The 14,301-nt window shown below is 37.1% G+C and overlaps 1 protein-coding gene across 1 annotated transcript; it reads right to left on the reverse strand.

Annotated features, from left to right (window-relative positions):
* Positions 1 to 860: 860 nt before the first annotated feature.
* LOC106433122 (transcriptional activator DEMETER-like) lies at positions 861 to 9,453 on the reverse strand. The gene is made up of 20 exons (XM_013873967.3): positions 9,261 to 9,453; positions 8,511 to 8,905; positions 5,386 to 8,118; positions 4,948 to 5,289; positions 4,787 to 4,877; positions 3,886 to 4,702; positions 3,725 to 3,804; positions 3,541 to 3,625; positions 3,368 to 3,459; positions 3,222 to 3,290; positions 3,077 to 3,113; positions 2,898 to 2,980; positions 2,310 to 2,768; positions 2,194 to 2,230; positions 2,053 to 2,110; positions 1,817 to 1,947; positions 1,661 to 1,726; positions 1,465 to 1,579; positions 1,326 to 1,364; positions 861 to 1,240 (listed from the first exon to the last, which is right to left on the reverse strand). Exons 2-20 carry the CDS (start codon positions 8,812 to 8,814, stop codon positions 1,140 to 1,142), a joined length of 5,739 nt encoding a protein of 1,912 aa, XP_013729421.2. The 5' UTR covers positions 8,815 to 8,905; positions 9,261 to 9,453; the 3' UTR covers positions 861 to 1,139.
* Positions 9,454 to 14,301: the final 4,848 nt, after the last annotated feature.

Below are 14,301 nucleotides of genomic sequence, written 5' to 3' on the forward strand. Positions count from 1 at the left end.
TCCTAAATATTTAGACCCAATAGGTACTTAAAAATTTTTGGTTTGGGTTTGGGTTTGGATCGGTTCTTCTCGGGTCCGGGTCGGTTCGGATCTATAATTAAAATACCCATAATTTTTCGGATCCATATCGGGTCCGGGTCGGGATCGGGTATTTAGGATCTGAAAAAGAAATGACATACCCAATTCCATCAAATTTAGTTGATATTTGTCATATATATCTAAAATTTTAAAAAATAACTTAAATGAAACTATTAATAATTAAAATAAAACATTTTTAAACTCTAAATTTTACATTTTAAAGCTTCGTATTACTTAAACATATTACAAAATAATAACAAATGTTGTTAACAAAAGATATTTTAACTAAATCATAAAATAAATATGTATAAAATAGAACACAAAATATCATAGTTTTAGATATACATGTTTTTAAGTCGGATACAAATCGGTTCTTACCGGGTCGAGTCTATTCGGATCGGTTCTTTTCGGGTCGGTTCCTTTCGGTTCCGGGTCTATTCGGGTAAAACAATTTTAGACTCAAAAGGTACTTGTAAATTTTTGGTCCGGATCCGGATCGGGTATTTTTGGGTCGGTTCCGGTTCGGGTTTTCGAGTCCAGGTTAAAATGCCCAGGCCTACTTAATATCATATTACATCATCCACATTTTCTTTAGTGAATATACTCTATCAAAAGGACATATTAATTACTTAATGATTTGCATCTATTGATTCTTATGTACCCATAACATTAGTTGGTGACGGTCCACACCATTAACATTTGAAGTAGTTAATGACAGAGAAAAGGATGATCTTAGTTAATGACACAGAAAAGCTCACAAAGAGACTGAAAGATGCATTAACTGACGGTAGAAAGACGCATTCATATCTAAATGTTCACATGCGTTTGGATTTGCACGAATGCTACAATTTGTTAGAGAGAAATTAAAAGAACCTACGAAATCTTCCTTTGGCATTTTGCTAACTTCTTTTGTTTCTCTTCTGCTCTATGAATGAAGGCATAAATTATATTTAAAAAAAAAAACTATTTGGTGTTCTGTTTTATGTCTAGATGAGGTTTTTGCTTGTCTTTTATTCAGAGGAGAACAGAGAAGCAACGCTGTTTCTTCAATCCACTGATCTTCAGGTTTTGTTCTTCACTTTGTTTTTCGGGAAATGCAACCTGGCCATCAGCGGGCGAGGTGCTCTGGTCTTGGGTTCGAATCCTCGCACACAGACGAATCCTGCATAAGAATAACAGTGTCAGTCTTAAGTGTGTGTATGCTATGTTGATAAGTAACAATGCTTTTCTCTGTGTAGGACGTGTACCTCTCCAGAAGCTGTACTGAATCTGTTCTGTCGACATACCTGCATGTATTCCACAAAACATTTCAAGAACTTCTTTTGACAAAGAGAAGCTGAAGGTTGCCAAAGTTATGGAAATTTGATCAATGTGAATGCTTTTTACCTTTAAATATTGATGTTACCGATGTCCCGAAGTAAACAGTTCTTCTCGGTAGATCCCATATCCAGTCTCTAGGAACATCTATGGGTTCGAGACTGGATTCGTGATCTGCAAATACCTGTAAGATAAAAATGATAAACAAGGATCAAGAATCAAAGTAAAAGATCTAGACAAATCAGTAACTTGTCACTTAAACTACCTCGTTCACTTGAAAATATGTGCCGTTGAGGGGAAAGCTTCCTCTCATGGCAGTTCGACACGGTATCTGTCAATGATAAAAAAACGATATCAGTAACTTGTAGTCTCACTTCTCCCTTCTTATGAACACTACAAAATATCTAGAAAAAAATCTCACCAGAAGAGTTCCTCTAACTGTCTGTGAATTCGCTTCCCTCACGCCGTTGCACTCTGAGCAAGCCTCGTCAAAGCACAATTTGCCAGACGCTTTCCCTCCACATTTCTGTCCAGCCGAATTCGCCGTTTCCCCTGTCAACCAAACAATTACATTAGTTTAAATGCCTTGAGTCCTAGCTTTACTTTCTATGGAACTAACTACACAGGGAAAGCAACAGTGCAACATTTTATCTTTACCAGGTGACCAAATAGCTAAGAGATAAGGACTTGGGTCATCTGGTTCTCTTTTATCCATCTGTTTTCATCAAATAAGGATTTTAACTAATCTTTGTTCAAATGAAACACCTCAAGTATAGAGAGAATAAACGATTGTCTTACACCAGCGAGGAGGGGATGTGAATCCCAGAGCTCATACCTGAAAACAGACGATACATTTATCATTTAGCCTGTCTATCTATACTATGAAAGATGAAGTATAGGAGTTATCGGCTTACACTTGGTGCTCTGTCCTGAGACGGCTAATGTTCTTTAGTTTGGGAGTTGGAATTGAAGTAGTGGATGGATCCAAAGCGACCAAAGCCTTGGACATGTCACCTTCTTGGAGCTCCATGTTATTCTTCATGTGTTCCTTAAGCGTCTGGCCGAATTGTGAAATGTTGAGTTCAATTGTTGGAATCTCGTCAGGGTCCTCGTTGTAGTAAGCATCTTCAATGTCACTCTCCGTTATCTCAGGGTATACTGGCTCGGGCGTAGCCGGCTCTTCTATTATGGGTTCCGAGCTTCCTCCATTCGATGGTACTTCCCTTGTTAGAAAACTCTGTAGAGGAGAACTCTCTAGAGGAGGAGGTAGTTCCATCATCGGGATGGATGCAGGAGGAAAGGATTGGGGAGGGACTGGGATAGTTGCAGTAGTTAAGCCCCTCTCCTCTGATGCCGGCAACGCAAGTCTTGCACTGTTACAATGACATCAGTCATTTGACTCTCAAATTAGGAATAGCTACTTTGGCATGTGTAATTATAGTCTTCATGTTTGGATTACTAAAGCTTATGCTAAAATGATAATGCATGAACGGTTTGCTTACCTAGCATAAGCACTAGCAAAGTGCCTGCACTCTCCTCGCATGGGACATGCATTACAATTTGGTCTACTCTTCGTGCAAAATACCTGACATGAGTTCACATGATTTACAGACACATATTTGACCTTGTGTCTACAACGCTTCAAATTATCGGATAGATTCAAAGCTTAGAGCAATAATACCTTTCCAAATGTAATCAGCTGGTAGTGTAACTCATACCTGAACGAATACAAGGACGCTAATTAATTTCACTGTTAGTAACAAGGATAGGATTCTAAAGAAGAAGAACTGATTTTTTCAGGACAAATGATTTGGTAATGAGCGTACAGTGTTGGTTGATCGAGTTTGCAGAGTCTTGGCCAAAGAAACTTTTGGATGGACTCAAGCACTGGGTATCTGAGGAAGCACTGCACAGTCATGACTTGCGAAAACCAAAAATTTTAGTTGTTTGAATTATAAAGAAAGTAACTTACAGCTCCAGAAGGTGTAGTTGAAGTGATTCAGGTAGAGGTTGTAGAGGCACCCATCCCAGCCTAACTGCTATCCTTCCGACATTGGTGTCAACCTTCACATCATCAGTACCACTTCCAACTTAGTTAACCAGTAGGTTTTAATTATAAGTAGCTAATGATATAGTCCGACTTACAGGGAAAGCCATATTGTGGAGTGTCAAGAGTCGAATGCATTCTACACTTTTCAAACCCAATCCTCTTATGCTCAACAGATAGTCCCTGTCAAATGATCATGATCGGTTTGTATCAGTATTTCATATGACGTACCTGTTGAGTAAAATGTGAATCACTCATTCATTAAAAATGTGAAGTACTTACTTTGCTTTATCAGGATGAACATCCCTTAGCCATTCAAGATCAACAGAACCGTGATCCTTGACTATCCTTTCAAGGAAATCCTGCAAAATTTTCCAATCAATTTAGATAAGACTAGATAATGTTCTCATGTTCGAGACAAAAACTAAGAGCAACTAATTTACCTTAATCCTTACAGCCAGCATGTAATTCATTCCTCTTTCTTTGATAGCATCAGATATCTCATAGACGCTAGCACGTCTAATGGCTTCATAATCAATAGAGTCCATGCTTTCTTTGCTTCTTTCTTTTTTCCCTTTTCTCTCCAGCACTTCTCTTCTAAGACTATCCCATTGGCTTGTAGGCTTTTTCCCAGCAGCCTGTGTTCCTTTCTTCTCACGTGCCATGGTGAAATTTGTTGGTACGAAGTCCATTCCAAAATCTTCTATATCGACTAAATCTGCCGTCATATCAGGTTTCTTCTGAGCGACATTTGAAGTTTCTTGTATTTGAACATCACCAGATTCTTGATGGAGAAGCGATCTTTCATCAGACAAGTTTGGACTCCCAATTTGCACTGATTGTGCTGATCCACTGGCTGTTTTTGTTTCAGACCTGGTTGTAGAAAACTCTGCGTCTGATTTGGAACCTGAAGAGGATCCAACTCTCCCGGACGATTGAGATGTCCAACTCGCAGGATCAAAAGAATCTTGTGATGATAACACTTCCTCTTCTAAGTTCTGACTACTGTTCTCTAAGAAATTAAATCTTTCGATTCCAGAGTTTGAACAGGACCTTTGCTGCTCTTTTGATCCACTATCAACCCCAGAAACTTGCGTATCAGACGAAGTTTGAACCTTTTCCTGCCACGGAGGGGTGTCATTTAAGTTCAGAATGCATCCTTCTGGATCTTCAACAACTACGCTTCTAATATTCCTTTCATCTTCTGGTTTGCTGCTTGGTTTTGGAGGGAATCGTGCAGCTAGAGACATGAAAGCAGAGCTGCATCGTAAAAACAACATTGATTATTTTCTAGGTTTTGGAACTCTCTTTGACATACTAATTTTCTCAAAGCAACCAATATACCTTGAAAGGTGATCTGTGACATTCTGAGTAAGGAAAACTCCAATGACGGAATCAACCACCGATCCCTTCCATGGCGAAAAACGTCTATCTCCTGTAAACATTCAAGCTCAACATTATGATTTCAGGAAAAAGACAGTGTTAAGAGTGTTACGGGTATTTACCTTGCACAAGATGCATACGGGCAATAAATGAATCAGCCCTCCCTCGGAAAACATTTCTCTCTTCTTCCCACCACTTCTCTTTTTTCTTATTCCTCTCGCCATTGCCCTCTTTTTCTTCTTTCCCCATCAAAAGATTCCATATCCGAGTTGTTTCATCATCAAGGTCAACTTTAGGCCTTGGTTTTTTCTTCTTGGTCTCATATGGAACAACTGCACCATCTCCTTTGTATATGGCAAGTGCATTCTGCTCTTGTTCTCTGCTTTCATCTCCTATATATAGATTCTGCAACCTGTATATTATTTCTGCAATACAATCTTCACGTAGAAGTTCTCCTGATTGACCTGTACAAGCACCAGCAGTGGTTACGTAGCTGGTTTGGACACATCAGCTACTAAAAACTGAAAATGTATTACACAGAGATTGCGGAATATTGTTACCTCTTGCTTGTTTGGACTTCACTCCTTTCTCTTTAGCCTTACTTCTTGATGAAGGTGCCTTTGCTTGAGTAGGTTTGTAAACCTGGATCTCTGAGGCATTGGGTAGCGGAGGTACTGTTTTCTTTCTCCCTCTAGGGCCCTTTCTTGCTGGAGTTTCTGGGACAATACCTTTCTCATTATCTGCAGAATTTTGAGCTGGTGGAGGTACTGCTTTCTTTCTCCCTCTAAGACCCTTTTTTGCGGGAGTTTTTGGGACACCACTTTTATCTTTTCTTGCCCCATCAGTTGGATAATCCTCGATATCTATTACCTCAGGAGCCACGCCATGCAACTTTTCTTGGACTGCTTTCTGGATTCTCATTTTCTTTGCAGCGTCTATATGTTTCGCACTCGTGCTAATGTTCTGTCTCTCCACATCTTGTGATTGAGAAATTTGTTGGAGTAAGGGCCAATGAGCTACTGAGTTTTGCATATGTCCCATCGCAGGATCATACTGTCTCTTCGAACCCCTGGCTTCGACATGTTTAGCGTTATCTGGAGTTGGCAAAGCAGAGTTTTGAGATAGGGCTTTCTTGCGTAAGTCAAAATATTCAGCATTGGATCTCTCATGAGATGGGATGCGCTCATTTCCTTGGTAGATATCTTGCGGTGAAGAACCGTATCCAGCAATGCTGCTTCTTTGATATGTATCTGCAGTCCCATTCATACTCCCGGAAACAGATTCCATATACAGATTTGTTGCCGGAGTTTGTGATTGAGGATGAGGTCGAAGCCCAGACGATGACATGTTGGCAGCTACCATCTGATTCAAGTGAGTAAAACCTTTAGGAGTTCCAAGTTGCCTGTTCATCAAAGGTACGCAAGGCTGCTGGCCCCTCATTGATGAACCAGGTTGCTGGTTACCCATCAGAAATTGAGATTCCTGGTTCCCCAGCAGCATCCCATGTTGTTGCTGCCTGGGTGACATAACAGGCTGCTGCATAGCTGACAGTGATCCATATTGTTGATTTCCAGCAAGTAAGCAAGTCTGCTGGCCTCTCATAGATGAACCAGGTTGCGGGTTTCTCATCAGAAGTTGAGATCTCTGGTTATCAAGCAGCATCCCATGTTGTTGCCCCCTGGTTGACATAACATGCTGCTGCATGCCTGGCGGTGGTCCATGTAGTTGATTTCCAGCAGGTAAGCAAGTCTGTTGGCCTCTCATTGATGAACCAGGTTGCTGGTGAGATCTCTGGTTATCCAGCAGCAGCGCATGTTGCTGCCCCCTGGTTGACATATACTGCTGCATGCCTGACGGTGATCCATGTTGTTGATTTCCAGCAGGTAAGAAAGTCTGCTGGCCTCTCATTGATGAACCAGGTTGCTGGTGAGATCTCTGGTTATCCAGCAGCAGCCCATGTTGTTGCCCCCTGGTTGACATAACATGCTGCTGCATGCCTGGCGGTGGTCCATGTTGTTGATTTCCAGCAGGTAAGCAAGTCTGCTGGCCTCTCATTGATGAACCAGGTTGCTGGTTAGATCTCTGGTTATCCAGCAGCAGCCCATGTTGTTGCCCCCTGGTTGACATAACATGCTGCTGCATGCCTGACGGTGACCCATATTGTTGATTTTCAGCAGGTAAGTAAGTCTGCTGTGTTTGCTGATTCAAAAACATAGGCTGGTTGTTCCCTTGGAGACCTCCTGGTTGTTGGATTCCACTCGCCAAAGCAGATCGTTGGGTTCCCATCAGATACTTAGGTTCTTGGCTACCCATGGCCAAGCGAGGCTGCTGGTTACCGACTGGAAAGCCACAAAGTTGGTTTTTCATGTGAAGCCAAGCTTGTTGGTTTTCCATTGGCAACTGGCGTTGCTGGTTTTCCATTGGCCACTGGCGTTGCTGGTTTCCCATTGGCAACTGGCGTTGCTGGTTTCCAGTGAATAATTCAGGTTGTTGGTCTCTGCCCAGTATTCGAGAATGGTTTACTTCTGATCCTCTGGGTAGTGTCACGACTGTTGACGCTTCAAGTGGCTGGTTCGCAGCAACCAATCCATTGGTCTTGTCTACTTGTGTTACTGAATCCAGCCAGCTACCACTTGTTCCACCAGCGGCATCTCTGGACTCAGTAAATGAGTTTGAACCACTAGTGTTCTGGAAAATTTCAGACCCGGAGTCATCTAGCCCCACATCTCCAGTTTTCTCCAAGTCAAAAGATAAAGCCTTTCTGCAACTTTTGCCTGTAATTTCAAGGCTTGTGTTGCTCATATCTCCACCGATGGCTGGCTTGTTAGCTGCTGATTCTTTCAAGTTTGTCTTCTGAGCTTTCTTCCTTTTGCCACCCCCGGTTGCTTTAGGTTTCGCAGGTTCCTGAGTTGCAGGTTTGCGTGGCTTCCTTATAGGTTTGCCTTCCACATACACCTTGGGCATGAACTTCTTCTTTTTGGAGGGTTTCTGCTGAGGTGTCTGGTTAAGATCAAACCCCAGATCACTTTGTCTCCTACCATCCTTCTGTTCAGTAACTTCCGTCGAGTTAACAACAGACGATGCCACAACGCTCTGCATGCCGTTGTCAGATGTCTGCCCTGTGGTTCTCGTTATCATCTTTTCCAGGAACCCATTATCCCGACCTGTTCTGCACAACAGACTAGGCGTTGAAGGCACAGACTGAACAGAGCTTTCACAGAGATACCCAACAGCTTCTCTTGTAGGTGGAGAATTCAAATTGTAAAGAGGCCTGCTACTCGCTGGAGTTCCACCTGTGGAAAAAACTCAACTTTCTTAAGAACTGATAATATGCAGTGCATGTCTGGCTCATGCTTAGAAGGTTCTCATATTCATGCAAAGACCAACAGAATACTACAAGATCTAAGCAGTGGCTGAGGAAATTAAGGATCATGTGGGTCATTTGACCCATATCAATTTTAAGAATTAATCAAATTTAAGCATAAATATGTAATATATCTTTGATTAATTGGTAAAGTTTCAGTAGTTTGACCCCCTTAATATCTAATCCAATTTCATATATATAAACTTTTGACCCCATTGATTTATTTTCCTAGTTCGGCTACTGGATCTAAGCAATGTTCCACACTAAATACTGCAAGAATGGCTACAAAAACACTGAAAAAACAGATACGATCCCACTCACATTGAGGAACCTGGAACAAATGATCTCCACCACTCAGCAGGCTTGTGAACGACATAGGCATCTGATCCGTATCCAACAAGTCGTCCAGTTCAAACACATTACTACATCCACCTTGAGAATTAGAAGCAACATTGCTCCTTCCCAAAGGATCCTCCTCTCTCTCCCCTGTGTAGTAATTACGATCTTGCCCACCACCACCGTCTACAACCACGCTTGATCCACCTCGCATGGGCTTCCTGGGTGTGATCGGAGCCCAAGAGCCCATGAATTGATTCTCCACAGGATTATTACCCCTGGAGCTCATCACTCTAACAAATTTGTTTCAGCCTAACAACCAAACATTGATGAAACCAGGCGATAGAGAGAGAGACGATCACTCCTTTTAACTAAAGAATCTGCAACATAAAACGCAACAAATGATTTTTCCCCAGATATTTTCTTCGTCAACGAAAAGAGAAACACATTCAATTTACAAGAGACGCTGAGAAAATCCAGAAAAATTAAATTAGAATCAAAGGAGACATTGATGTATGAGAGAATGTTTGATAAAGCGAATCTGAGGTTTTAATTAGGGAGAATCGAGCTCAGGTGTTAATAGCTGAGATTATGATCAGAAAATAGAAATACAACATTGATGTAAATAAAGTCTCTGTAGATCGTTTCGTGATCTGGAGAGATTTAACAGAACGAAATTTATAAGATATATAAAGGAAAAATGTTTAAAATCGGGAAATGGAGCTTGAAGCTCACCGATCTGAGGGAGGTTATGATTCTCAGGGCGAGGTCAATGCCGGAGAGGAACTGAGTCAGCTCTGCCGTTAGAGATGGGTAGAGAAAGAGAGAGAGAGTTTGGTGTGATTGTGATGAAGAAGAAGAAAACTGGAAGAGAATGAATACATTTTATGGAGAAAAATAGGAGTAAATAAATAGCAACGAATCACATTATAGTTATGAATACAGACAAATTATTCCTCCTCTTTAATTAATTACACTACGACCAATGCATGCGTTAATATAAATCTGCTCCATTTTTATCCTATTAGCTTATGCTGCATGGAGAAAATCTAGTATATTATTACTAACTAAAAAAGTTTAGTGTTAATATATGAGAGATTCCCATGCATAAAAAAAAAAGGTGAAATGTGGGTTGTCTCGGCCATTACTGTCATAGCTACATTTGTCAGCTCTGGGTACGTGGATTCCATTCTAGTTCGGCGATTGGTGTATTATTTTTTTGTATTACGTGGAATTCGGCGATTGGTGTATTATTTTTTTGTATTACGTGGAATATTGATATAACATTTAGAAATATGCGCAAAATAAGTGTGTAATTATAATAAATTTATGGGTAAAAAGCTAGTGTTAATGTATGCGAGATTATATGCAGAAGTGATATGAGTTATGATTCTAGTTCGGCGATTGGTGTATTGTTTTTTTTGTATTACGTGGAATATTGATATAACATTTAGAAATATGCGCAAAATAGGTGTTTAATCATGGTAAATTTATGGGTAAAAAGCTAGTGTTAATGCAAGCGAGATTATATGCAGAAGTGATATGAGTTATGATTCTAGTTCGGCGATTGGTGTATTATTTTTTTGTATTACGTGGAATATTGATATAACATTTAGAAATATACGCAAAATATGTGTGTAATCATGATAAATTTATGGATAAAAAGCTAGTGTTAATGTATGCGAGATTATATGCAGAAGTGATATGAGTTATGATTCTAGTTCGGCGATTGGTGTATTAATTTTTTTGTATTACGTGGAATATTGATATAACATTTAGAAATATGCGCAAAATAGGTGTGTAATCATGATAAATTTATGGGTAAAAAGCTAGTGTTAATGTATGTGAGATTATATGCAGAAGTGGTTAATTAAAAAAATGTAAAATCTCGGCAATTATTATCACTGGATTTTCTTGTTCGTTCTCGGTATGTGGGTCCCATTAATCTTGCTCGGCGACTGGTGTATTATTTTTTGTATTATGTGGAATATTGATATAACATTTAGAAATATGTGCGAAATAGAAGTGTAATCATGAAAAAAAATTGGGTAAAAATTTAGTATTAATATATGCGAGATTTTATGCAGAAGTGACATATGAAAAATCTCGATAGTTATTATCAATGGATTCCCGTGTTCGTTCTCGGTATGTGGGTTTCACTCTTTTTGTCGATTAGTACTTTGTTTTGTATTGCGTTAAACATGTGATATATTGATTAGAAATATATACAATATAGATATCGACAACCCTAAAAACTTCATTGTAAAAAAAACAGTGCTAATATACAATAAATTAGTATAAAAGTGATTGATAAAGAAAATGTAACGTTTCGACTATTATTATCATCAGTAGATTCTCGTGTTCGTTCTCGGTATGTGAGTTTCACTCTTGTTGTCGATTAGTACTTTGGTTGTATTGCATTAAACATGTGATACATTGATTAGAAATATATACAATATAGATATCGACAACCCTAAAAACTTCATTGAAAAAAAAACAGTGTTAATATAGTATAAAAGTGGTTGATAAAGAAAATGTAACGTCTCGACTATTATTATCATCAGTGGATTCTCGTGTTTGTTCTCGGTATGTGGGTTTCACTCTGTTGTCGATTAGTACTTTGGTTTGTATTGTGTTAAACATGTGATATATTGATTAGAAATATATACAATATAGATATCGACAACCCTAAAAACCTCATTGAAAAAACAGTGTTAATATACAATAAATTTTAGTATAAAAGTGGTTCATAAAGAAAATGTAACGTCTCGACTATTATTATCATCAGTGGATTCTCGTGTTTGTTATCGGTATGTGGGTTTCACTCTTGTTGTCGATTAGTACTTTGGTTTGTAAACATGTGATATATTGATTAGAAATATATACAATATAGATATAGACAACCCTAAAAACTTCTTTGAGAAAAAAATAGTGTTAATATACAATAATTTTAATATAAAAGTGGTTCATAGAGAATGTAACGTCTCGACTATTATTATCATCAGTGGATTCTTGTCTTCGTTCTCGGTATGTGGGTTTCACTCTTGTTGTCGATTAGTACTTTGATTTGTATTGCGTTAAACATATGATATATTGATTATAAGTATATACAATATAGATATCGACAACCCTAAAAACTTCTTTGGAAAAAAAAAAATTAATATACAATAAATTTTAATATAAAAGTGGTTGATAAAGAGAATGTAATGTCTCAACTATCATTATTAGTGGAGTCTCGTGTGATACATTATTCTCCGTATGTGGATTTCATTCTTATTTGATGATTCGTACATTATTTTGTATGAGGTTGAACATGTGATACAATGACTAGAAATGTGTAAAAATGGATGTGTGTAACTATGAAAAATAAACTGTTACTAAAATTAAAATTTTTATAACTTATATCCTATTTAAAGATGAAAACAAAGGAAAAGAGTTGATGGACACATCATGTTTATATAATTTAGGATTTAAAAAAAAATCTGCTCAAAACTTATTATTTCTGTCAAAATAATAACCATCTTTAGTGAAACTAAACCTTTTTCCTTCCTAGTACTCTTTCTGCCTATCTTTTTTTTTTTTTGAAACACTCTCTGCCTATCTTCCTCTAATCGTTCTTTTTTCTTTCTTTTAGGTCGTCCCTAACTGGTAATGTTAAGGTTATCTGATTCTAACCATGGCGATTGATGAAAGATAACAATCAAACATTTTGTAATTGACATGGAAGGTCTAATCAACTCAGTCTAGCCAGATATTTTATCGACGACGAGTGCTGATTTAATGCTCCATCTATTTCATTATAAGTGTCGTTTAGGTTTCGCCATACAGATTAAAAAAACAATTAATTTTGTACATTTCCTATAAAAAATACTATTACATATACAACTAACCATATTTCAACCAATAGAAAAATAAATTTTGCATAAAATTAATAAATTTTGCATTGAAAATCGAAAACGACACTCATTTTGTAACGAAAAAAATTCTTTAAAACGACACTTAATATAAAACAGAGGGATTATTAGTTAAGCATAAAATATCACGGCACTAAAACTCACGCACATAGAATACGAATAACGTGCAAAAGAGGATACTGATGTTATTTAAAGTAAGCTTTTCTTTTAGCTGTACAATCTCTTTTCTTTTTTTTTTGCCCCAAGTTTTATTCCTTTTCGTTTATATTGTTTCCTACAAATAAGTGTTTTTTAACATCTCAAACGAGTGTTAATAGCTGGATTTTAACAAGTTTGAGTACTAATAGATGATGATGTATACCTTGACTTTAACATTACATATAATTTAGCTAACTTCGATAATTTTCGCTCAAAATATTTTTATTTTTTTAACTTGCTTCAGTCCGATGTTTAACAAGCATAACATAGTATTGAGTTTACTAAAACGGATTTGTAATAATAAATGCATATTCAGTTAGATTTATGTTTTAGTTGAAGTAAGTACATTAACTTATCAATATCAGGAAATTATTTCTGTATATATCTTTCTGAAAAAATGGAAATAAGATGCTAGAATTTCAGCTAATAAGTGAATGCATGCATGTTTAAGGAAAAAAGATCTATACCTGATTTTCAGTGTCTAAACTAATACTACCAATATCGTAATAAAATCTTAGTTACTATTTACCAATAGGTATCAAGATTTTAAACACATACTAATATTTACAACCATAGTTAGACAGAAGTTGATGCCAAAATAATAAATTGTTGACGAACGAACATAATAAAATACATAATTCATCACAAAATGATCTTTCTCAAAAAAAAAATTAATCACAAAATGATGATTTTTAGTTACTAAAAATAACGATAAAATACATACTACAAGATAAATGAAAAGGATTAAACAGAAATTAGAAACCGAATTAAACGGATTATACCGCTAGACAAGACATATTTGTTATCCGATTTAGCCAACATAGAACATATTAATTGCGATTTGCGAACATTGACTCTTTCAATACAAATAGTCAAAAGTTAACTGAATAAACATAAAAACGGAGGACACTTATATCCTATTTTAATTGTTCGTTTAGCTTTCTGTAAAGGCAAACGCCCCGAAGAAAAAATCTTTAATATTGAAGAAGCATACTATAAATGCATGAATCTAAAGCTAACGATTATAATTATATCGTAAATAACATGATATTTTACTATTTAAAGTACATGTTCGCAAATATTTTACAGGCACAATATTATAACTTTATTATAATTATCTTTTCCACGAATGGAATTGATTAATTGAACGTACGTGATCGTCGAACGAAACGTAGAAAGCCGTTGATGCGCTTGTTCGTCTCGTTTTTCACGAGGAAAGATTCTTCGACTAACTTTTTACTGATTAGTCTGATAAATTATTTTCCTAAGTTTTAATTCCAAAAGCATTCGGGCTTCCCAACACTTCAACGTTGTCCATGCGCAGTTTAAAAGGAATTATGGGCTACAAACAATATATATACTGGGCTTTGTTAGGTAGTTATACAACAGAAAATTAGCCCATTGTTTGATTTTATCAAAGTTTTTCTTAACTGAAATTCTGAATTGAAACCGAACTAGTCTAGAAGGATAAATAGCAATGACTAGTCCGTTTCTAAATTTTCTAATGAAATTTAAAACATAGCTTGATGTTCGTTTGACTAAACAGTCAATATCATAAAAAAATAAAGAGTCAATTATTGGCTCATTATACAAAAAACATGGATATTAACAATCTACCTATAACCGTAAACTTTGGTGTTAATCAGACTAAAACGCTGGAAAAC

Source organism: Brassica napus, chromosome C9 (genome assembly GCF_020379485.1).
Source record: "Brassica napus cultivar Da-Ae chromosome C9, Da-Ae, whole genome shotgun sequence".
Taxonomy (NCBI): Eukaryota; Viridiplantae; Streptophyta; class Magnoliopsida; order Brassicales; family Brassicaceae; genus Brassica; species Brassica napus.